This window comes from Podarcis melisellensis (assembly GCF_964234715.1).
Source record: "Podarcis melisellensis genome assembly, chromosome: 3".
In the NCBI taxonomy this organism is placed as follows: domain Eukaryota; kingdom Metazoa; phylum Chordata; class Lepidosauria; order Squamata; family Lacertidae; genus Podarcis; species Podarcis melisellensis.
The window spans coordinates 109,860,126-109,885,831 of record NC_138530.1 but is presented as its reverse complement, the minus strand read 5'-3'; the positions used below and the strand labels follow the sequence as shown (position 1 = coordinate 109,885,831).

Sequence of the window (25,706 nt, the reverse complement as noted above, 5' to 3'; positions counted from 1 at the left end):
TGGGGTGATGGACACTGTAGTTGAATGTGTTACATGGGTGAAAGTACTTTTTTACAGGCGCGCTTGAAACAAGTGTGAGCAATTCAAGTGCTTAAGCAGGGTTGAAGTATATACCAAGCCAGAAGGGATAATCCACCTCAAGTGTCATTTGTCTTCTAGAATGAGGTGCTCAGAAGTTGAGGTAAAGAACAAGAAGTAGCACTTGAACTGTATAATTGGTGTCAAGCCAGCCTGCATGCATGGCTGTGAATTTCAAAATGTGCTACTGAAAGAAACTTACACATCACCAGCCTCCTCCTCTGGCTGTAGGATTACTGCGGATTGGGGATCCCAACTTCCCAGAGAATTGCAACTGCCACATATTGCCAAAACTTCTCCTAGAAAAAGAAATATATACTAGAAAGCATACAATAAAGCTTCTGAACATTAAAGAGTTTTCACAATACACTTTTGCCAATATTATGTAACGTATCAGGCCCACACTAAGAACAGGCGCAGACTCGAAATTATTCAACTTCTGAACTGCTTTTCTTTTAAGAATATTCAAAACGCTATCTGAAAATCATAGAACTAAACAAGCAGCAGGAGGAATTTATGTGCCTGTCCAAACACACATAAGGCAAGGCAGACCTAAGGGGGGGGGGGGTCTCATAACTTGCATCTCATGAAGTTACTGCATGGTTGGAACTTTTGCTCACTCTCCTCCTGCCATGTCCCCCCCCCATCTGCTCCAGGGGGTTCTCCTAATCCCCTGGAAGAGATTTGAGGGGACATGGGCAGCAGAAGAGTGAGGGATAGCTCTGTTGTACAAATGGAAGTTGTTCCATTCACATAATTACTTTTTTGCATTCAACTCTCAGTCTTTCTCTCACTCAGAAAGCCCAGCAACGGGGTGATAAAGCCCTCTGGGAACAGACCCTGCCCATGTATCAATCTGTTAGCAGATAACCTTTCAACGCTTATTTGGGAGGGGGGGCTGCTAATTAGTTACAATTAGTTCACTAAAGCAGGCTGTTCTATACAGTGGTAACAAAGAGAGGATTGAAGAAAAGGAAACAGATAATTTGTACGTTACTGTGAGCCTGGAAAGTGGCAACCTAAGCATTTATTCACTGCAGTGAAATACCATTCCCAGCACTACTCGATACACACATAACACTATATGGATCCACCGGGGGGGGGGCGCAGGGGGGTGGAGAGAGGTGAAATGATATCCCAAAGCTGTGTACAAGCTGCTGGTTAGCCTTGTAGGAACATTTGTGCAACACATTCCTGCATTAAATAAGTCTTGTAAGCATTTATACAGGTCATGTGTTCTAAGCTAAAAACAGTCGACTGACTGTTATCTGAGACACCAATAACTTGTCTGCTGCCTGGTGAGCTTGGGCCATTATGTAATATTTCTGAACATGTCACCTGGCAAGGAAAAAGGATCAAGTAGGTGACTTGGACAGTACACTTGTTATGAGACCAATGCAGCTTTGTTGGCAGAGCTCAGCAGTGGAGGGTGGAGATATAAAGAGAGGTCGAAAGAGGGCAGACACAGACCTAGGAAGCTGTGCGAAGGACCAAGTATGCAGGGTACTCAATTTTATATTAAAAAAATTTATATCTAAAGAGGAAGAGAATACAAGTGGGTTGGGAAAAACACTGGTGCCAAAGTCTACAAGGGACATGAGCATGCATGCATATGCTTGCATGTCAGAAAGCCAAAGCTTATTACAAGTTTTTTGTACCTGGTGGTGGTATTCCTCTTACTTCAAAGGTAATGTGGCAAGGTGACATGCTTGTGAATTATGTTCAACGGCTGCTGTACCCTATTGAAAAAGGGGGCAAAAAAAGCACTAGTTTAGGAGCAGGTCATTTTTGTATACATCTCAATATTATACCTTTTTTTAAAAAAAAAAAATCAGTTATACCGAATTCCCTTCTGGAGAATCTTCCAAGGGCCACATGTCAGGAGAGGGTGGGGCCAGAGGCAAATGTGAGCAAAGAATACAATTTTTACCTTTGCACAGTAGGCTAGTTTCCACACACACTCACACATCCTTCTCTATCTTCCATGCAGAAAAGCCAGTGAGGAGTATGGCGTGAGGGAAATTATGAGAGCCAGCCAGAGAGGCTTAAAGGGCCACATTTGGTCCCCAGGCCTCAGTTTCCCCACCTGATTTATATCCCAACTTTAAAGAATAAAAATATTTGTAAGGTTGCTTACAATCAACAGAAACTCTGCCATGTGTGGATTAAATTTCAGTTTGTTCATTCCCACCCATGTCTGGGGACAATTCTGACACTGAATCAGAATTTCCAGAGATGAGGAGCTGGAAATGAGGCAGTACTGAGCATGGCCTGCTGACAGATGGGTAGAAGAGGTCAGATTTGGGGGGACAAGACCAGAAGAGGCCTCAGATTCTTAATTTTCTCTCCCCCCCCCCCACGTCACTCAGTTGGACATTTCTGAAGGAAGTTAGAGAGCAAAACACGAAGGCAGCTCTAATGCTTCTGCAACTCAACAGGCAGCACAGTTGCTAAGGACACTTAATCACTGTTGCTAAGCCATCAGAGGAAGGAATGTGGACCATCCCCACCAAAGAGCAACAGAAAAAGCAGGAGAAGCTGGATGCAGGAAGGTACTGGGGTATGTTTGTTAAAACACTTTCCTGGAGCAAACATTAATTTGTTTACTCTTAGGAGTGTATAAAACACAACTGGCTGGTTTTGGTATGTTTTACTCAGAAGTACCTCCCTTGAAATGGGATGCGGGTGGTGTTGTGGGTTAAACCACAGAGCCTAGGACTTGCTGATCAGAAGGTTGGCGGTTTGAATCCCTGCGACAGGTTGAGCTCCCGTTGCTCAGTCCCAGCACCTGCCAACCTAGCAGTTTGAAAGCACGTCAAAGTGCAAGTAGATAAATAGGTGTTGCTCTGGCGGGAAGATAAACGGCGTTTCTGTGCACTGCTCTGGTTCGCCAGAAGCAGCTTAGTCATGCTGGCCACATGACCCGGAAGCTGTACGCCAGCTGCCTTGGCCAACAAAGCGAGATAAGGGCCACAACCCCAGAGTTGGCCACGACTGGACCTAATGGTCAGGGGTCCTTTTACCTTTACCTCCCTTGAAATAAAAGATGTTTCCTTCTAATGAGAAAATATATATATTATAGCACCCTGTCGATTTTCCATGTCATCCAGGCAACCACTACTGGCCTGCTTGTCATCACTGAGCTGTTATTTATACAGTCACCATAAAACAAACATATATAATGCAAAAAGAATCAGCAACTACATTCACAAAACAATTTACCTTGCAGTTAAATTTCCTATGTATTTTAATGCAAATATTCTTTAAAATCAAGGCAGCCAATATGTTTTGAATGCATATATGTTTTGTAAATTTGTATCTCAATTTCCCTCTCAGGAGCTCCAGACTGTGTTGTTTGCCTTCCCCTTCCTACTTTTATCACCACAACAGCTGTGTGAGATAAGCTAGGTTGAGTTTATAGTTCAAGCACCGAAGGGGTCAAACTACACATCTACATATGTTTACAATTTTTCTGCGGGTTGCTATTTATCGGAGTCAGCAAATTTTTTGTTTGTTTGTTTTGGTACTTTGCTGTAAGTATCAGGACTATGAAACGCTGCAGTGAAAGCAAGGAGGGGGCTTTCCTGGCTTTATTTGCATGATCTGTGGAGATGCATGGGGATTCATTCTGTAGTCACACTGTCATTGGCATCGTTCTGAAGAAGTGATATTCTTTCAGATCATGTGCTCTCTCTGGACATCAAACAAGCTGCACTACAGCTATCAACACAAACTTTGTGTAGCAGGGAACACTGGCTTTAGGGAGTCTTTAGGGAGAGTTATTAAGGAAAGGAGAAGCCACAGATGCTTTTTCTGATGAAGAGAGAGGAAGAAGCAGCTGGGCCTGGGGAGACTTCAAAACATCGCTTTCCATTCTTATTAAAATGTTTTATAACTTGATCTCGAGGAGAAAACCTCTGAGTGGCTGACATTTTCTTAAAAACAAAACGTGAAGCTTAAAAACAAAAAGTGAAAGAATGACAGCACCCACACCCACACCCCACGGTTCTAAAATGCCTATACAATTACAAGCTACTGTGCTCAGCAGTTCTGTTTTGGGCAGAAACATACCAAAATGCAGAACTGGCTTTGTGCAAATAAGGAGGGGGCATGAAATCAATTAAAATGATGTTTCTTGCATTTTTTAAATTTAAAAATACAGCTGTGTCTTAACATTAGGTTGTAGACCTAGTAAGAATAAACCCAATGCAATTAATGAACCCAAGTTATCCATGACCATTGATTTCAATGGATCTACTCGGAGTAGGACTGCACTGACTACCTATTTTCTTTAAAGTAGAACTAATATCCATCGGTGGAACTGCATAACTTCCATGACGTCGGTCAAAGGATCTGTGTACTCTGCAGGATTTGTAACAGCAGCATCCAAGTTATTTCTCAGCTGATAGCCCAAAGTGTTGACAAAACAACTTCTTCACACAGAGAAATAAATCAACCAGAGTATATATGGTTCTGATGCTGCATTGCAGCATCACAGCCTACTCAAGTTCAGGAGGGAGAATTGCATGGTATCAATGCAGAATGCTACTGATAAACTGAAATGAAGTATTTCTGTTTCTTTCAGATATAGCCCTATAAAATTGAGGTGCTGAATTGTATTCTACAACAACAACAAAAGTGATATGCTTTGAGGAATACATACTTAGTATGAGATCTTAAGCCGGAAAAGTATGAACTAAGGGTGAAATCCAGTGGCATATGAGCAGAACAGACCTCTACTCACCAATGAGACTTCACCTTCCTCTCCACCACTACCACCTCAAATAACCCAAATCTGCTTCATATATTAGTCCTCAGGTCAGAAAGCCCTAAGTGTATTTAGGATTAAACCACCTTACTGCTTTAACACCCTGGTCAGCAACTATTTTTAATAGAAACCATATTTTGAAATGTGCAATATAGACTCCATACTGACACTTCTTTTCCCCCAGTGTAAGTTGTTGATGCTTTGGGTAGGTACAAAGACTTTCCTTTAGGTACCTCAGCACCTCTCTATTATTTGCCATGCCAACATACTTACAGAGCAGAATGGTTGAGATGTTTAAGAAGGGGAGGGTCCTGGCAAAATTTCTCCTCACATCACAGGAGAGGGGTCCAGAGAGCCCCTTTGCCTATGCTACATAATAGTACAGGTGGAAGAGTACAATTCTTTAATCGCTACCATAAATGAACATAAATAACTTGCATCACAATGTATTTCAACACAATTACTGCCTAGCATGCTTGTTTATTATTGCATTGCAAGTATTTCATTTGCTTTGGAGAAGAGATAAACTGGTTGATAACAAATTTGTCAGAGAATTACAAGATGAGGTCAACGGACACATACTGGAAGCTTTAAATCACCCTATGCTATGTTACTCAAGTCTATCTGGTATTTTTTATACAAGAAATACATGGTCTATATACTGAAGCTTATGTTCAAATTCCACAATCCTGAGCCAATGTGAATAATTTTGCTTAAAACAATTAAGACTGAGATATACAAAAAGGTAAACAGAATCACAGGTAAGCCAACAAATCGCAATGACTGTCTACTGTTTTAACGCCAAGTTTACAATAGTATCAAATGCAAATGTATGTGCACATTATCATCAATCTTTAAAAAAAAATGGCTTACATACCTATACAAAGTAGTATAGTTTTCCCTACTGTACACAGAAGGCATCTATAACATCCCACTTAAAGGACTGCTATTCTTCAAAACCTTCATGTCTGAAGAGCTTGTTTGTTTCTTAAGGATATATAAGGCTCAAAAGAGTCTGTCATCCATGCTGCAGCTAGCTTAATGTTATTTAATACAGTCACATTCCTCCCTAGACAGCTGCTCCATATCAGCTGGCACCAGCTTTTTTATCGTAGCATACATTACATAACGTAGAAAGACCTTTAACACATTTCTTTGCCTCCTGCCACCCCAGTCTGTGTGTCTATGACCAATAGCAAAGACAATAATTCAAAACCTTTCACTAACGCCCTTCTCTCTGGCTGGCTTCTCCCCAGCTCCATGACAGCTTCTTAGGAGGATCTGGCATCTTTCCCACATCCTCTGCACCAAAGAGGCAGACAAGGACACAGAAGCCAAACCAGTACCTAGACCTCTTTTCTTTCCTCCCTCTGCAAGACAGACCACTGTCTGGATTAACCAGGAGCATTATGAAACTACCTGTCCCATATAACTCTAGAGAGGTGGAATAAAAAGGGACTATTGCATAACACCGCCAAAACCACTGAGGAGGAGGAAGAAGAGGGAGAGACTAGCAGTTTCACTGCAGTGGGCAATCTGTGCCTAGGCTGTACAATTTCACATTGCTGGTGGGAACTCACGTGAACTCACATACCAAAACAACTCTTTCCACACAAAGTTGTAATGTCAGGGAGAAGGTTGCTAACCTAGCCTTCTTCCTCACATGCCAGAATAAATATAAATACAGTGGTACCTCGGGTTAAGTACTTAATTCGTTCCGAAGGTCCGTTCTTAACCTGAAACTGTTCTTAACCTGAAGCACCACTTTAGCTAATGGGGCCTCCCGCTGCCGCCGCACCGCCGAAGCACGATTTCTGTTCTCACCCTGAAGCAAAGTTCTTAACCCGAGGTACTATTTCTGGGTTAGCAGAGTCTGTAACCTGAAGCCTGTAATATAAATATATATGCAGTAAATTATTTAGACATGGAAAAGTATTCAATCATGTGAATTCCCATCTGCAGTCTGAAGAAGTACAGCTCAAGCACAGGTTAGATTCCTCTCCCACCTCTGCAAACCACAGAGAGAAATAAGATCTTTATAAACCTGCAGGGATTATAAGTGGGAAAGAAGGGCCACGTTGTTCTCTGTCTCTATTTTATGTTCTGTTATTTTCTGATATGGCGGAACAGAAATACTTTTATACTAAAATAAAGCAAAACTGTAAGAGGGGTTCACTTTTCCCAGCCCAATACAGAACATGCTTCTCTTGTTGAACTTTTAACAAGTAGAACTGCACTCTTCTGCTTCTGCTGAAGTCTAGTGTGCTACACAACATTGGCTCTCTCTGGTTAGTCGCACCAATGGCATCTTTTTCCTGTTTATCCTCTTTTTTTTAAGTAGGAAGTAAGAATTGCCAGACGTAAGAAGGAAAGAACTTTGCACCTCTGATTGTCATGTAGTAGAGATGCTTTCAACAGGTGCACATTTCCTCTCTCTGCACAGGAAGTTGCACCTGCTGAAGTTCCCTCATCTACAAAGCTGTTAAAACTGCAGAGGTACTGCTGTCTTCCTTTGCATCTTGGTCATCCTACAAAGAGAAAAGGGAAGATGGGCACATTCAGTAAACAACTTAAGCCAGGTCCCATCTTGCATAACTGGAATTATGGAAGTTCCTTGGGCCCAATTAAGATGAACAGTGGCTGGCAAGGAGGAAACGGGTTCAAATCCACCACAATGCTCACTCTCAACCTGACTCAACTCCCAAGGCCCTTGTAAAGATAAAAGGTGAGGGAGTCAGCAGCCTGACCTCCTTGAGGAATCCCGAGGAAAATGTAACATTACAAAAATAACCATTTTGCTAGCTTGGGGGGGGGGGGGCAAATATCTCAGCAACAGCAGCACATACAGAAAGTTCCATGCTCAGTTTCCATCCTCTCCATGGCAAGGCTGGGAATTATGGATAAGCCCTGAGTAAAGATGGTTGTTTCAGGCTCAGCGGGAGGAAGCTGCCTATTGTCCCTATTAGCAGGGGCAGTTCCAGCTGTCAAAGAAGGAGATCACAGAATGACTCTTGGAAGGTACGATGATGATTACTATTACTATTACTACTACAGTATTAGATCACAGAATCGCAGTTAGATGGAAGATATTACTATTACTACTATTTATTAAATTTGCACACACACCCCCTTCATCCAAAGATCCCAGGGCGGTTCACAACAGGAAAGGGGCCTCCGTGGGGCCATGTGGTATCCAACCCCACTGCGAGGCGGGGATCTCCGCAGAGGATCATAGAAAAACCCTCCAGGCACAGGATCGCTTTCCCCACGCAGGACCAGTCCTCCCAAACGAGGTTGCTGTTAAAAGGTGAGGTTTCTACACACACACACACACACACACACACAGTCCCAGCGGCCCATGTTCCGCCCCCCACGCACACCATGACGGCCAAGTACTGAGTTCGAATCCTACCGTTAGCTCGATGTTTTTGTTGGGGGGGGGAGTGGATTAAACCAACACGGGGCAGGAAAGGGGGGGGCGGTCGTAGGAGGAGGAAGAAGACAGGTTTCCTCACAGAAAAACGCGCAAAAAAAAAGGCGTAGGCGCCTCCCCACCACGCGCGACCCCATCTTTTGTGACTGACCTGCCCACGGAGAAGAGGCGACGGCGAGACTTCCTCTCCCAGCCCAGCTCCGGGTTCGGCGAGGATAAAGCCGGCGGCGCTGACGACTGTCGAGCCTCTTCCCCTCCCTGCCTCAAACCGGTTACAGCCGCCCCGGCCGGAGCCGCCACCGGCGCAGCCGCCACGGGCGGAGGGGGGAGGGGAGCGGAGCCGGCGCCCGGGAGCACGTGACGGCCGCGGCCAATCAGGGAGTGGGAGAGAAGGGGTTGGGGGAGGGGAGAGACAGAAGCCGCCTCAGCCGCCCGCGAGGGGGCAAGCGGCGGTTTTTCCTAGAAAGCGCGGCCTTGGCAAAAGCTGAGGGGAGAGAGGCGGGCAGGCCGGGCGGGCGGAGGCGGAGTAACCGGCGGAGGAAGGGAAGGAAGGAAAGAAAGGCCAAGCCGGGTTGCCGCCGCCGGTTTCGGGTGAGATTCGTCGCACGTTCATGGGCGCCTCAGACGCGGTCGCGTTTCGCGCCGACTAACCCGCTTATTTCCCGCCCCTCCCCCCCCCCCCGTGAGAAGAGCGAGGACTATTATGGCTACTAATATACAGTCATATATTGGGAGGGTATGTAATAATAATAGCAACCAGTGCTCTTTTCCCCCTAAAACAATGTTTTGGGGTACTCTCGTTTTGACTCAAGAATATCACCGTTTTATAGTTCAAATGGGGAAAAATAAATACAGTAAATGGACAAAAGTACAAAGAATCACAAAATGGTTAGGGGTGTGCGTCCCCCCAGAAAAAGCACTGATGATGATGATGATGATAATATCCGGGCTTACATATATATGTATATAATACTCACACACACACACTTTCCTGCTCATGTATGGGAAGCTCAGGAGTGTATGTAATATGTAATGTAATATATATATATCATATCTGTAAGCCCCTTTCAGTCCCTGTCAGAAGGGTGGATATTATTATTATTACACCCCCCCACACACATTTCTATGATGAAAACAGGGATGTCCTATTACATAATCATAACAATTTTATGATTTATACCTCGCCCATCTGACTGGGTGGCCCCAGCCACTCTGTGCAGCCTCCAAACATAAATAAAAATATAATAAAACATTAAACATTGAATGTTACTGTTAATTGAATTTGTATATTGCCTCTTCAGGATTTCAGACAGGAGTCTCTCCCAGAATGGGCATAGCAAAGAGGAGGGCAGCTGCCCCCCCCAATCAAGAAATGAAGCTACACCAGAAAGTAGTGTGGGGTGGCACTTGCTTTGAAGTGGCGACGTTGTCTGACATCCCCACAACAAATTCAAATAAATGCTTATGGGAATGCAGGAAGCTGCCTTATACGCACTGAGTCGGATCCAGGGGTGTCCCATTTTGCTGCCTTAGGCAAACAGGTTCCAGGGCTCTTACAAGACGTTGCTGGAAGCCACAACTGCTTCTTGCTTCTCCAGTGGAAAGAGGTGCCCCTTAGATTCTGCCCCCTGAGGCAACTGTCTTGGTCATCCTCATGGACAGGCCAGCCCTTGTCAGATCTTTTGGTCACCAAGCGGCGGAGCATATGCCCGCGCTGCCCGGGGTGGGTGCACAGAGTGCACCCCCAAAGGCGGGGAAGAAGGCGCCCTCCTGGGCATCTCAGGGGATGAGAGGGGTGGAGAAGCTGCCACCCACTCTCTTCCTGCTCTCTGCCGCCCGATCAAGCCTGATTCTGCGGCTGAGCTGATGTGGCTGGGCGTAAGGCGTTCCACGGCCCAGGAAGGTGGGTGGCATCGTTGCTGCCCACTCTCATACTCTCCTCTCCTGGGTCATACCAGCAAAGCTGCAACCAGGCACAAGCACCCAGCCAAGGCTCAGCTCCTCGCTCAGAGCCAGGATCCGATGAAGGAGTCTCCTGTGGGGGCGCCCCCTCACAAAATTGTGCCCAGGGCCATGGGCCCCCCATGCTACGACTCTGGGTTCACCTGGCTTGTATTGTCCACACCTCCTGGCTGCAGCTCTCCAGGATTTCAGGCAGGGGTCTCTCCCAATCTGGAGATGTTGGGGATTGAACCTGGGACTTTGCCCTTTGCAAGACAGATGCTCTATCACTAAGCTATGGCTCAATAAACTCTTCTCCCATCTCTGGTAGATGTTATTCTCCCCCATACCTCTGATTGCACAGTGCTTGATATATTCCATATCGGCCAATACCCTATATCTGTGGTTATTGTCATCCAGTAAATTGGTTGCAGCCAACCCTGTAAGGGAAGTGTTCAATAGATCATGTCCAAAGCATGACATGGCATCTCTCCTATGCACACTATAATACATATACAGTGGTACCTCGGGTTACATACGCTTCAGGTTACAGACTCTGCTAACCCAGAAATATTACCTCGGGTTAAGAACTTTGCTTCAGGTTAAGAACAGAAATCATGCTCCGGTGGCGCGGTAGCAGTGGGAGGTCCCATTAGCTAAAGTGTGCTTCAGGTTAAGAGCAGTTGCAGGTTAAGAACGGACCTCCAGAACGAATTACAGTGGTACCTCGGGTTAAGTACTTAATTCGTTCCGGAGGTCCGTACTTAACCTGAAACTGTTCTTAACCTGAAGCACCACTTAAGCTAATGGGGCCTCCTGCTGCTGCCGCGCCGCCGGAGCACAATTTCTGTTCTCATCCTGAAGCAAAGTTCTTAACCTGAAGCACTATTTCTGGGTTAGCGGAGTCTGTAACCTGAAGTGTATGTAACCTGAAGCGTATGTAACCTGAGGTACCACTGTATTTGCCCCCTTCCCCAGCAATATACTTGCCAAGACCATGTTCTGTGCTGCTGATCTAGAGCGAATAGAGAGCTTTCCTGTCCTGCAATTAAACCCATGGCCCTAGAATCTTAGAATTGTAGAGTTGGAAGGGATCCTGAAGGTCATTTAGTCCAATCCCCTGCAATGCAGAAATCTGTCAAGAATTGTCTCAGTTCATTGCTGATTATACCTACTTGTATTAAAATTAAAAAGTAGTTTCAAATTGAGAAAGAAGGCAGATGGAGAAAATCTATTGAGGATGCATCAAAATAAGCAATCTTTCTTTTAAAATATTTTTAATTGAATAACAAGATTTAATAATTAAGAAATTATGCATAAGCAAAATATATCCTAAGTACAGAAAGAGGTTTATATCATCTGCCAGCAAAGAGAACCATTCAAACAAGTAATAAACTGAAAAGCTATTGCTTTCAACTAACGAAAAATCATGAAAATGGCCTAATAGATTTTTCATTCCAAAAGGCAATAAAAATCACCCATTTTTCAATAAATATATTTTCATACCTTCTATTTTCTCTCTTTGGTTATAATATGTAAGTTTATTCATACCTATGGTGTCTTGTATAGAACCAAGGGTCCCTTGAGATATCATTAGACAATCCCTTAATCAATGAGTATAAATCTATCTTTTTAAAAATAAATAGTTTCTGTATATAATTTGTGTTTTGTCATAAACTACAGGACTAGGGAGTCTTTGCACTACTAAGTGAAGATTCCGAAACAGAACCAAGTCTTGAATGACGTAGGAACCAAAGAGCTGGATCCTCCTGCTATAACTATCATGGATATCTGTCCTAACTTCCTGATCAAATTATAAATGCTTTGAGATTTCCCCAACCTTTCCTCATAAGCATCTGGTGCTACCTGTTTTAAGAGGCAATGCATTAGTTCGACTAGAGATCCAAACCAGTATCAACATTCTTACCGTAAACCAAAATGATTTACCGGTAACTACTTATGCATCACACCCAAAGCATCTCAATACAGAATGTAACTCATACTGTTGGCATTGGTATGCTGTATGCCGTTTACAAATTGCATGCAAATGTTTATTTCAATGTGCTATTGAATGAACGAAAAACTGGTTTTCTGCTTCCACTTTGACAAAATATGGAGCCAGAGCATTAATATGAATTAATAAATCTGTCAGTTTTGGTTTCTCTCAGTTCTTCAGTTTCCCATTCTTAAGTTCAGTTCACATCAATTTGTGATTTTTTTAAAAGGAAAAATTGGAGAAGTGTGTTTTTGAAGGATAGCTGTGTTTCAGTTTGTACACTGCTTCAGAAAGTATGAATTCGGTTTGCATTAAAATGCGAACCAAATTAATTTCTTCCCTGGCCCTGCTTGTTCGTCAGTTGATCTTCTCCTCCCACCCAATCTGTTTTAGAAGCTTACATGAAGCCCTGGAATCTGATCTGCAGGTTTGACAGGTCACCCTAGCAGTGATGTTAATTAAACATAAAATGAGACACAGGATATAATAACGAGTGCTGTGGAAAATTAATTAAAATGCATCTCACTTTAAAAGGGATTTTAAATCTGAAATGATGGATGTTGGCCTCACCCAATTATCAGTCCTTGAAAAACAAGAATAATATGCTGCCTTTCTCTGTATTGCAAAGTGCTTCAACAAGCTGCTTTTGACAAAACAGAATTGAATCCCACATAAGGATGCCAGAAGGGATCCATTTTAAATAAATTTATACATGCATTTTGGCAGTTCCAACCCAGTCAAGCTTTGCTCACATTGAACTACCTCTTACACCAAGCCATTCATGAACATAAAAAAACTGTCTTCCATGAAGAGAACTGTCACATGCTTTGGCCTTTGCATAGTTATTGACTAATAAATTAAGTTATGTGCAAGAGGTTGGGGAAAGGGCTTTTAATATCTAGTGTAAAGGGACCCCTGACCATTAGGTCCAGTTGTGACCGACTCTGGGGTTGCGGCGCTCATCTCGCTTTATTGGCCGAGGTAGCTGGTGTACATGTGGCCAGCATGACTAAGCCGCTTCTGGCGAACCAGAGCAGCGCACGAAACGCCGTTTACCTTCCCGCCGGAGCAGTACCTATTTATCTACTTGCACTTTGACGTGCTTTCGAACTGCTAGGTTGGCAGGAGCAGGGACCAAGCAACAGGAGCTCACCCCATCGCGGGGATTCGAACCGCCGACCTTCTGATCCGCAAGTCCTAGGCTCTATGGTTTAACCCACTGCGCCACCCGCGTCCCTAATATCTAGTGTAGGATTTTCTAATTGGGCTTGTTTAGTTTTTGACCAAAAAGGGTAGCAGTGGTTTATAAAGCCTTCCTGTATTGACATATTCTTTATTGTAAAGAAGAAAAATGGAGTTAGAAAATGACAATCAGATTAATAGTGGCAAGCGTTTCAGATGTTGGGCCATTCATCCCACATTTGTATGGATTTCTGTAGCTCTGGTTGTGAAGCAGTTGAAAACAAATAAGTTTTAAATGTTATGCGTAACCAAGAATCCAAAGCAAAATCAATATGGGTGAATAATAAAAAAAAATCTGGAAGTATTCAAAAAGATCTGCAGCTTTCTAGTATGGTCACATACTGGAAAGTCCTACTCGTTTTAGCTCTGATTGCTTCACTCTAAATTCCTGAGATCTTTGTTTACGGTGTAGTATTGCTAGGGTAACAAGTAGCCTTGCAAAATAGCTGTATAGTATACCAACTTCCTGCAGTGTTGTGGTTTGTCAGGTCTTTGTCATGGACTATTACAGCAGCTCATAAAATGAGACCGGCAGGCAAATGGCACAGATTTATTTATTTATTTATTTTAGTTATGAACTGGTTTCCTATTAAACATCCTCCCCGAGATGATCATGTTTTGAAGTGGATGGATAGGAACAGGAGGACAATTGCAACTCATGCTTTTCAGTGATCCAGACCATAGGATAGATACCACAGTCTGCCAGCACAATATTTTGTTGCTGGGGGAAATGCAGGCCTTTGAAGGTTTTTCATTTTTAAAAATAAATATGCTCAGAAATTAGGAAGCTGATTCAAGAAATCCAGAACTCTCATTATCATCAGGTCTTTATCGGGGGAAATACTGTTTTCCCCAAAACTCAAAGCAAAATATTTTGTTGTTTGGAAAATGTACCAACAGCATTATCATTTCATAACTTCTCCCCTGAGAGATGGAAATGGTGTGTGAGTGGTTGCATAAGGGTCACGATGACACTGGCCGTGCCCTTACTTAGCGCATGACTTTACTTGGATGACTTTAAAAGAGATTAAATTCGTGGAGAACACAGCTATCAATGGTTACTGGTCATGATGGCTATATATACTACCTCCAGGTTCCGAAGTCCCATCTAGATGTGGCCAAGAGAAACTGCAGCTGTTGCACCAGCCTAAATTGATGAAAGTTACTCCTAGTTACAGAGGCAACAGTATCCAGAGCTGTATCCAGGAGTTGCCCCATGTACACAGCCCTTTAGAACTGCAGGGAAGATGACAATTGTTAGCTGTTTTGGCCCAAACACTTTGATGTATAGTTTGCAAGGGAGAATTTAGAATACAATCCAGCTGTCTCTGCAGTCATTTGGATTGGATCACTGAAACCTTACAAGGCAAATGGGTTGTTTTTCTTCTTTTTGCTGAGAGACTATTGCATAACAAATCCAGGGAGTGCTTGCTTCCCAAACAACTTATTATGTGACCTTTGCATGAAATGTAGTAGAGGAAAAACAACAAAGGCGAAGTCTGCAGTTGCTGATTAACATTTCCCTTTTATTTTGATGGTGTCCATATCTGCTATACAAATCTGTCCTTTGTTTCACCTGGTGCTCAGTTTTGGTTTGCACACACTAGATGGTGTGTCTGTGTGATTGGGGAGGTATAGCAAGAATTGCACTGTTTTCTTCTTTAGGTGAGAGCGAGTGAGCAGTAGAAAGTCTCAATAGTCCTGCTTTGCTTTATACCATACAATCTTGTGTCTTAATAGCTGTTTTTGTCTTATTCTGTGGTTGTAATAATTTGTCCTGTCCCACCATCTCTGCCCAGTGGACACGCCCCCCAACAGTTAACGCCAAAGGTTGTGCAAAGCTGACGTAAAAAGCAAAGCAAGGATACTGTTTACCTTAGTTCTATTGATTTTTTTTTCTTGTGTCCACCAAACAAGAGATGGAGGAACTGGACAAATTGCAACCACAGAATACAAAAACGCACAAGAAAAAACTTGCAGTGATTATAAAGACCTAAGCAAAGCAAGAATGTGGTAACCAAATTCAAAGGGGCAGTTGTTTCAGGTTTAACAAACCCTTTATATGGGGAAGAGCATCTGTTTTGATTGCAGAAGGCCCTGGCTTCAATCCTTGGCATCTTCAGGTAGGACTGGGAGAGAATCATGTCTGAGGTCCTGGAGAGATGCTGCTAGTCAGTGTAGACAGAACAGAGCTAGAAGGACCCATGGTCTGCCATGGATTAAGCCAACTTCCTATGCTATTACACACTTCAATCCGTCTGCTGTTCTGCTGAAAGTTGGTTTCTTCATCATTTGATTTCTTTGTACTTTGACCACCAGAAATTAAACAGCTGTAAAACCGACTTTGTGAACTGGCCTCATGGAAAAGCCAGGGGTATGACATGAACTGAGATGATACAAAAGTGGCATCACTTTAAACTATTTAAGAGTGGGAGAAATTTTCTTAGCATATGCTTAAATGGACACCGCAGAGTAGTTTTAATGCCTGTTGTAGTTTCCATCATAACAGACTGAATCTGACAGGCTTCAGTAACAGGCAGCTTTTTAGAAGTGGCTGCTCATTTCTGTTAATATTTTACTGGTATGGAAAACTATCACAGATGCAGAAATGATTATGGCTTAGACCCAAATGTGCCCCAGTGCAAGCCGAAGGCATTTTTGCTTGCTCAAGGGAGGGCCCCCAATCCTCCAGCACCTGCCCCCAATTTCTGCAGCACCTTATTCCACTCCCTGGAATTGTACTCCAAGCTGTTCTAGTGAGCCCCACAAACCTCAGGAACAGCTTTTCACAAGGGGTGTATGGAAGTGGGAGACATGAAAGCACTGCCTTTTTAATGGAACTCTGTCTGCAGTAGCTGGAATCCAAGCCCATGAAGAGATTTCCCCAACCAGAGACTACCATTCCTCTTGTCTCCACCGTCAGACAGATGCTCAACAGGTCTCCTTTAATCAGTTTACTAGTATTTATAAGTGGACATCTGTGTCATCTTGACACTTCAAAAAAAGAAGAAGACCTGGCACAAATCCAGTCTTTTGATAGTGCCTATAGGCCTTCTTAATTACATGTGGGTCCTGTATCAGTATGACTAATGGCTTCTAGCATAACGCTAGGGTAGGAGGCTCCAAGAGACTACAGTAAACAGATCACCAGGAGGATTTTGGAAGAGCCTCAAATAACCCTGAGACTACTGATCAGCTTGATAAGACTTGTGTGCAAACCACACCATTTGTTTCCTCTGATCCAATGGTTATAGCCGGCTGTGGAGGTGTGGCTGACAGATGGGGAAATTGCCTGTTCTGATTCAGCACTTTCATCTGCTTGTTCTACTATGGAACACAACTTCGGTTCTCGTTAGATGTGGGTCAAAAGGTGGAAGTGATATGCACAGAATACAGTGTAGCCATCAAGTGAACAGTCTGTCTCATTAAGGCTGCAATCCTCACCTCACTGGGAGTAAGTCATACTGAATTCAACAGGACTCACTTCTGAGTAGATGTGAGTAGGTCTGTTACCTAAGTTGCCATGAACACGGCTCCTTTAAGCAACTATACTGTCTTCTCTAGGATTGGAGAGGTTTAGGAGTATTGATTTTTAAACAATAGTGAATAAATCACATACTCCAAAGCAATCTCTTCTGAGGCCAATGGGATTACTTTGATGCAGATGGTTGAAGATTTTCAGGACCAGCCTATTATCATTCTGTCTGTCCATCTTTCCAAAAATGACAGTGTCCTGGGTGTGCACAAGAGGGGCCCTAAATGGTTGTGTAGGAGAAAAATAGTGTGTGAGAGTGGGTTTGAACACCAATTTTCCTCAATGTCAGCCAAATAACTGCAGATGATGATGATGATGATGATGATTTTATATATTTGCTGCCCATCATGCTTCTATATATTATCCCTGGCAACAGAGGATATTGTGCTGGTGCTCAGAGCGCCAGCACAACACTTTCATACTTTTTTCACTGCTACACAGACTAGAAATATTAGAAATGAAAGGCAAGGCAAAGCTCAGGGCAGCCAAATTATGTGCCAGATTCTTTGCACAGCATTGGCAGAGATGTTCAGAGCAACACACATCCCTGAATGTTGGAGAGCTCTCAGCATTTACTCCAACCCTTTTAAAGGAATAAGCCTTGGACTCTTTACATCAAACTCCATACCACAGTATTCTTTCAAGCAAGTATAAAGATCCCATAGTGGAGAGAGAAAGCTCAGTTGTATACCAGTGCTGGCAAGTTCAGTTTTCACATCTGGCATTTCTTGGGGGGCAAATCATTTCCCTTTGTGTAGCTGCAGGTGTTCAGTGAATTCATCTTAGCAGTCATTTTAATTTGAAGATGCTAATAAGTGCACTGTTGGAGCTCTGTTATGCATCTTTCCCATTTCATCTAACTAAACTGAGGTTTTTGATAAGTGTGCATTATTCTGCCAAGGATCATTGCACAACTGAGCCTCATGCAGGCATCTGGTTGGCCACTGTGAGAAAAGGATGCTGGACTAGATGGGCCAAGCCATCTGAAATGGTCAAGGAATCACTTGACCAAAGCAAAAGGACCCTTGTTACTTCACATGTGCAAACCAGTCCCAAGGTCAATCAGTCATTTTATTTACATGCCGCCTCTCCAAAGTTAAAACCCTGCTGAAGCCAGCTTGCAACATATAAAAATTACCAGTATGTAACTACAAACATAAGAAAAGTAGTCACAATCAATAAACAAAACATCAAAAGGTACACAACAATTTCCACATAAATCGTAACAATCAAAGATACAAAAAACAACAGCAACAACAGCAACAACCCTCCACAACAAACCCTGCTAAACAATAATAATAATAAAATAATAAATTTTATTTATATCCCGCCCTCCCCAGCCGAAGCCGGGCTCAGGGCGGCTAACAACAATGCTTCATCCCAAGATTTACCCACAGCCAGAAGCTTCAAAGTTACTCTCCTGACTTCTGTATTGAAACACTGCCTACACTGTAGAGTTCTGCTAGCTCTATCATAGGCTAAGTCTTCACTTATATCATATGATTTCCACAACAGAAGGTTTTTTAAAAAAATGTCTGAGTAATGTTGCAACAGCCTTTGCTGAAATTTATGCAAAATTTATGCCTGTTCTTACAAAACGTGGTTGATAGCCTAAACTTGCAAATGATGGAAGCTGCGTCAAAAGACAACAAACTAAACAACTGAGACTTTATTTGGGTCTGAGCTCAGAGGGGCCTCAACCTGAGGGCCAATTTGGAGAACTCTTGCATGCTGAGGAATGTTCAGTGTTGGTGTTAATAAATTCTTTTGCCTTTTAGTGCAAGGCGGTACCAGAATGAAAGAATTCATTCTTTCCCTTGCATGACAGCTGGGATGGAGTCCTCTGGCATGGCACACCAACAGCATTCTGAACAGATCCAACAGCAGCAGGGTCCATAGAGCCAGAAGGTGGGAAGCCTCTCAGTAAGAACTAACTGCTTCTTACACTACCTCATCAGTCCAGTGGTGCAGGTGGTAGGCCATTGAGCAAAGGAGCAGAGCCCACTTTCAAGCCAGACTATTGGCCCTTTAAGAGTCTGCAATTGTCCAACCAAAAGGGTAGTTAGTATACAGGAGAGGTGGACAACAGGTGGAAGCTCAAAAACTCTCCTTGGTGCAAGTTGCTAGCTCAGAGCTCTCTGTGGTTGTTACCTTACTGTGTCCTCTGGGCTCCTCCTTGTGACCAGAAGAGGATGCTTGGCCAGGTTGCACCAATGATAATAAAGCTAACTGATGGTTTAACTCCCTGTTTGAACAAGGCCGAAGTGAAAACCACTTTTGAAAAGTAAACAAAGAATGTTAAACACCTTGCTAAACATTGCTGGTATCCTGGGATGGGAGATTTCCGTACATTTCTGTTATTTTGTGGCCAGCTTTTTTGTGTGTCCATGGGGGTTGGGAATCTTTTTCCTATGAAGGTTCCTATGAAGAACCATTGCCCTTCCAATGCTGAGCAAAGCCAAAATAGATAATGTGAAAATAATAAAAACTGAAGAATAAATACATAAAATGAGAAAAGTAGTTCAATTTCCCTTAATTTACATTATTTGATTGAAGAATTATTTTGGGGGAAGAATTTGGATTAACAAGGTGCAGGATTGTAAGATTTATGCCCCCCAGAATCTTTTAAACAAGGACATAGTGCAATTTGTTTGCACTGAGAATAAAACTATTTTGAGGTGGGGGGTTTTAAACAATCAATCTGTATATAAATGTTATGAAATAATAAACAAATAAATAAACAAGTCCCCTAACTACATTCCTTAAACCACTCAATTAGTATCCCATCTGCTATTTAAGTGGGTAGCAAGCATACAGATATATTAGGTTAAAAAGTGGAGGTAAAGAGGAATAGGTGCCTCACCCACTGCCTCTAAGGCACATCCTTCAGCTCCCACTCCCATTATAGACCTGCTACCATTCCCCTGCTACAGCATTCCTCCTCTTTGTCCTGCCCTCCCTCCTACCCACTTTTAAAAATTTCTGTGTCTGCCCACTTGTTTATCCAGATACTTAGAATAAAAACAGGCTCCCCATTTCCTGTGTCATTAACAACTGGCGCAGTATACGCATTTTGCAATCGGGAAATCTGCTCTATTTAAAGCAGGTGGATTTCACAGTTCCTTCCTCAGCCCAGTTTCACAATGCATATTTGAAACAGGAACCACTTCAGCAAATTACTGTCAACATTTAAGGTGTTGGGTTTTCTTAAAGGCTGCCTGCTGAAATAGACTCTGAGACAAACTGATAATATTGCAATAATATTGCTGACTGTTGACCCAAGAGGACAAGCCAAATTTCTGACTCATTGATTGACTGTTCCACCCAGTTTTAATCCTTGGCGAGAGATACCAGTTCTTTTCTGCTGTTTGCTTAATGCATAAGTGAAGAGAAAGGTCAGAAGAACCACAACAAAAATCTTTTAAAGACAGTTTATGATTATAACACTGCAATACAAATTCACTTTATGACACTGCAGTGCAGTGGCCATTTGCTGGATCTGTAAAATAGTAATGGCTTTCCTAATCAGCTATCTAATAGGTATGAAAAGCACATACTTACACTTGCGGAAATGTTTTATCATAAAAGATCAAGGAGCAACCTTCACATTATTCAGTTTTGACCACTGATTGCATGAAGTAAGGGTAGACGATGTGGTCTCCCATCCGCTCCAGCCAGTGTGTCCAATGATCAGACATAACGGGATTTGTGATCCAAAACATTTGGACAGCACCACAATAGCTATTGCAGACATTAAGACTCCCTTCACTCTATTTTTTAGATTTTACTTTCTCCACTGAGCTCAACACTATATCAGGAGCTGCATCACTCGTGCTGCTCCCTATGAAACAAACACAGCTGGAAGCTGGAGTAGAAGTGACATGTCATCACTAGAGCATATTTGTTCTGCTGAGGCTCACAGCTAGCAGGGGAAGAAGGCAGGTGAGGTTCAGCAGGATCAAGCCCAGTCCAGCAGGCAGGAGTCAGGACCCTGGAGGGCTCCCAGTGGGTCCTATTGAGTTTGCTGTGGGAAACTTACCTCAATAGGAAGCTGAGGCCTTATAAAGGCATTGTTTTTACATCAAAATAAGATTATTGTACTAGCCCAAAACCATGACAATTCCATACAATGAACAAACAATTTAAAATATAACTCAGACATCTGCAAATAAAAACAGTAAACAAACAGATATGTCTTCAAATGGCAGTGGAATGCCAATAAAGATGGGCCTCCAGTTTTTCAAGACAGACAGGTGCCAACAACAGGGCACTCCATAACACCAGTGCCACCAGTAACAAGCCCATTTCTGTGCTTCTACATGCCTCTTCTGTAGGGCTGTTGCTACCCTAAACAGGAAGGCTGAAGGTAGTTTGCTTCAGATTACTAGCTTTCACACCACACCTGCACCATAAAACAAATGCTGCTGGTCCTAAACTCTCACGCTTAGACACATTCAGCTTAAAGTACAGTGGTACCTCGGGTTACAGACGCTTCAGGTTACAGACTCCGCTAACCCAGAAATAGTACCTCGGGTTAAGAACTTTGCTTCAGGATGAGAACAGAAATCATGCAGCAACAGCAGCGGGATGCCCCATTAGCTAAAGTGGTGCTTCAGGTTAAGAACAGTTTCAGGTTAAGAACGGACCTCTGGAATGAATTAAGTACATAACCAGAGGTATCACTGTACCAATTTAAAAAACAAGAAAACTTTGGACACCCATAATATTTGTTGCATGTAATATCCTTTTTTTGCCTGGATAACTCTAGCTTGAATCTTTGGGACTTATACTGGTTTGACTGGTTTTTATCAGCAAGTTATTGACAATATGAGACTAATCAGCTCAAGGATAAATATTGAGTTCAGATTAGAGTAGGCATTTTTTTATTAAAAAAACAACACTGCACATCATTGTAAAAAGAAAAAAATGTTAAAAATGACAGGCCCAGAGTCAACAAACTGTGAAGATGTAATCTTTTTCATTTTGACAGGCTGATTGCTTAATTTAGGTAAGCGCTTAAGCGTTCTGTTTAAAATGTTTCACAAGCAATGAGCGCAGTCACCGTGTGAACTTGAAATTGCCTTGTATCTGGTGCAGAATTCACTATACTAGGAATCTTTAGAAGACAGAATAACATTCCAAAGTATGGTCAAGGTAGCTTAGATACGCATTCACAACATTCCAGAGAATGTGTGTTCAAACAGTTCCGCCATATCAGTGGCTGCATTTGAATGTAATGCTAAGCTGTGGTTTAATGTTACTAGCCTCCTCCTGGGCTTGCATGCTCCACCTGCCTCCTTTGGCATGGCATGAGGAAAAGATAAAAAAAATTTGCTCCAATTTCAATCCTTTTAGTGCATTGTCCAAACACAAACAAGCTGTGGCTAAACTACAGCCAGTGAAAATAAGACAGCTCTGTAAACGATGGTTTTAAGTTACCTTATCCCCCTAACCACAGTTAGGAACATAAAACAAGCCTGCCAGATTGGGCCAATGGTCCACCTTGTTCAGCATCCAGATCTCACAGTAGCCAACCAGATCTTAAGGAAGGCTTCATTTAGGCACCAGGTGAAAATGTTTTTCTTCAACCAGGCCTTTGGCTGATTAACATTCTATGTCCTTTTAAATGTATTGTGGGAGTGGGGTTATTGGTTTGTTTTTGTTTTTATTATGTATTTTTTGTTCTCATGCTGTATTTTTATGTTGTGAACCACCCGGTGATCTTGGGATGGAGGGCAGTATACAAATTTAATAAATAAAATAAAAATAAACTTTTTCTTTTTCCTCCGTCGTTGCCGGTTTGAAATGTCCTAGGTGGCCCCAAAAACTTTAGTTCTACTGAAATGGTCTTGCATATCTGATATGCTGCTGAAACCTAGCAACTGGGTCTATTTATCCAAGCTTGTCTGTAGCTATTATTATTGTAACTTGATTGTCATTTTCCTGTGACTCTTTTCCATACCATTTCCTCCTGTTTCTGTACTTACATATTTAAAATATTTTTATCCTGCCTTTCTGTCTGAAGACACTCATGGTATCTCATAATAGGATTTCCTGAGCGTAGACACACATAGGATTGCGAGTTTAACACAATCCTGTGCACATCGACTCAGACGTAAGTCCCATCCAGTTCAAAGGTGCTTATTCGCAGGTTAGCATGTGCAGAGCCAGTGGGGTGTAGTGGTTGGAGTGTTGGACTTGGACGTGGGAGACCAGGGTTCAGATCCCCACTTGGTCATGAAGCTCACTGGGTGACCTTGGGCTAGTCATGGCCTCTCAGCCTACCCACCTCACAGGGTTGTTGTGAGGAATAATGCATAGCAGGAGAACCATGCATTTATTTGTTTATTTATTGTTTTTTATTATATTTGTATGCCTCCCTTCCTCTGCAGATCACTGGGTGGTTCACAACATAAAAATACAAAATAATAAAACAAAATACATAATAAAACAAAACAATAACCCTCCTATCGTATGTCATCTTGAGCTCCTTGGAGGAAAAAGGTGGGCTATATTTTATAATGAATTGATTTTAGAATGCTGTATTATTTTACTGTTGTTAGCCGCTCCGGCTTCGGCTGGGGAGGGCGGGATATAAATAAATTTATTATTATTATTATTATTATTATTATTATTATTATTATTATTATTATTAACAAAAATAACAATATTGGATTTCATTCTTAAGAAATTACAATACACACACAATAATAATAATGAACGGAAAGCTTGTTTGCACTGGCAGACAATGCGTGCTTCTGCAATCCGATGCACATCTTCCCGGGGTGCAAAGCCCCGCTGAACAGGCTAAAAGTAAATTTCGCAGTGCACATGCCATGCTTCGGAATGCAAGTTGTCGGTGCTTCTGCTTCTATTTTTTTGCACACCCCCCCAAAATAAAGCCCCCCACCAAGCGCTTTCTAACTGTATAAACTCTGTAAGGATTTCCTTCTCGAATTCCACTCCATGCCCGAACAGTTCCCCCGCAAAATTATGCTTCAAGTTTTCCTATAATAATAATATTAATACTACTACTACTAATAATAATACCAGTTGACACCACAAATTTCATCCTCATCTCTCGCTGCACCTCCTTTTTGTCGCGCCCTCAACAAAGATGGCAGTGTTGCCTTATTCTCACGTTTAGAAGCAGGAAGGAGGGATTAGAATATCGGGCTGTTTCCTCCCTAGCCAAGGAAGCATCTGCGCAATTTTTATTTTTATTTTGCATTCTTAATCACCACCACATGGAGCTCTGAGGCTGAGGGGGAAAACATTGATGTCTTTTGCTTCTATTTTGGACACGTGTGTGTCCGCCCGTCCCCAATTTATGCATTGTTTCCCGTGATAGGTCCCGAGGCGACTAACAATAAAACCATTTTTTTAAAAACACCCCATCTGTAATCTGTATAAACACCATGCGCTGCTGCCACTCCAACGAGAGAGAAAACAAAACATCAGCAAAGACCAGGAAATCCGGTCTGCAGGCAAATGAACTACTCTGCAGCCCAACATCGATTGCTTTTTTTGCCTGTGTTTTCTCGTGCCTCCGCTGTTTCAGGAACTGCCTGGCTGGAGGTGCTGAGCCTGCGTTATAAGCCAAGTAGAAGGGGGTCCGGCAGAGGCTCGCCTTTTTGCTCCTGGAACTCCACGTTTCTTGTGAGACAAGCACATCTACCATGGAAACACGTGTCAGGGGGAGGGAGCGCGCTTGGAGGGCTTGGAAAGGGGAAACCGTCGGGTTTCCAGCAGATCCTAGTCAAATGTCGTAATGACACCTCAGTACGGGGTAGTCAGCTGCATGTTGTTTTTCTTGCAGGAGATTAACTGGGCTGGTCTGAAATCCCTCCGGAATTTCTCAGCCTGGTTGGACTATGATCACATGGGCTGAAACACACGTGTTTGTGTGTGTGAGAAAGTTGGCTAGAAACAAAGCAACTTTAGTGCTATGATTTTATTTCTACAGGCTAGGAGAACATCTGACATAATAATAATAATAATAATAATAATAATAATAATAATAATAATAATAATAATAATAATAATATAATATTTATACTCTGCCCATCTGGCTGGGTTTCCCCAGCCACTCTGGGTGGCTTCCAACAGAACACTAAAATAGAATAACCTATTAAACATCAAAACAGGGCTGCCTTCAGACGTCTTCTAAAAGTTTGGTAGTTATTTTTCTCTTTGACATCTGGTGGGAGGGCGTTCCACAGGGCGGGCGCCACTACCGAGAAGGCCCTCTGTCTGGTTCCATGTAACTTGGCTTCTCGTAGCGAGGGAACCGCCAGAAGGCCCTCGGCGCTGGACCTCAGTGTCCGGGCAGAACGATGGAGGTGGAGACGCTCCTTCAGGTATACTGGACCAAGGCCGTTTAGAACTTTAAAGAAGAGTTTTGTACCAAGGCGTGTTGAAAGGCTGTTCTTTGCAGAGCAAGGAATTCCAGTTATTGTGTGGTACTTAATTTGCCTTGGGCTCCCTTTTTCTGAGTGAAAAGCCAGGTGGAGGGCTTGCTTGCTTGCTTTCCCAACACAGCTTGCTGTTGCTGACAGGTACTGCCTCAATTTACATCTGGCACCATGGACCCCATTGTAATTTAGATGGTGTTGGTACTGTACAAAAAACATTCCCTGCATCTTGAAAACCAGAATGTCAGAGAGAAGGCTACTATACTAACCTTCAACCCTTCTCCACGTATATGGTTCTT

General features: G+C 42.8%; 2 protein-coding genes across 8 annotated transcripts in view; one reads left to right on the top strand and one right to left on the bottom strand.

The window, feature by feature from the left end:
• GPCPD1 (glycerophosphocholine phosphodiesterase 1) overlaps nt 1-24,549 on the bottom strand; it is a 51,720-nt gene extending 27,171 nt beyond the window's left edge. For 2 of the 7 annotated variants that reach the window (XM_081906233.1, XM_081906239.1), the window contains exons 1-3: nt 8,431-8,582; nt 1,737-1,817; nt 281-377 (exon numbers count right to left, since the gene is read on the bottom strand). In XM_081906233.1, the coding sequence (XP_081762359.1) occupies nt 281-377; nt 1,737-1,785 (146 nt within the window). In that variant the 5' untranslated portion in view covers nt 1,786-1,817; nt 8,431-8,582. Of the gene's footprint in view, nt 1-280; nt 378-1,736; nt 1,818-5,723; nt 5,850-8,430; nt 8,583-24,043; nt 24,208-24,524 lie in introns of those variants that run through there. The other 5 variants (XM_081906236.1, XM_081906237.1, XM_081906234.1 and 2 more) reach the window with 5 other exon arrangements.
• Nucleotides 8,681-25,706, top strand: part of SHLD1 (shieldin complex subunit 1) — a 59,574-nt gene continuing 42,548 nt past the window's right edge. The window contains exon 1 of the mRNA XM_081904774.1: nt 8,681-8,870. The gene's annotated coding sequence lies outside the window, so the exon portion shown is untranslated. The remainder of the gene's footprint in view (nt 8,871-25,706) is intronic.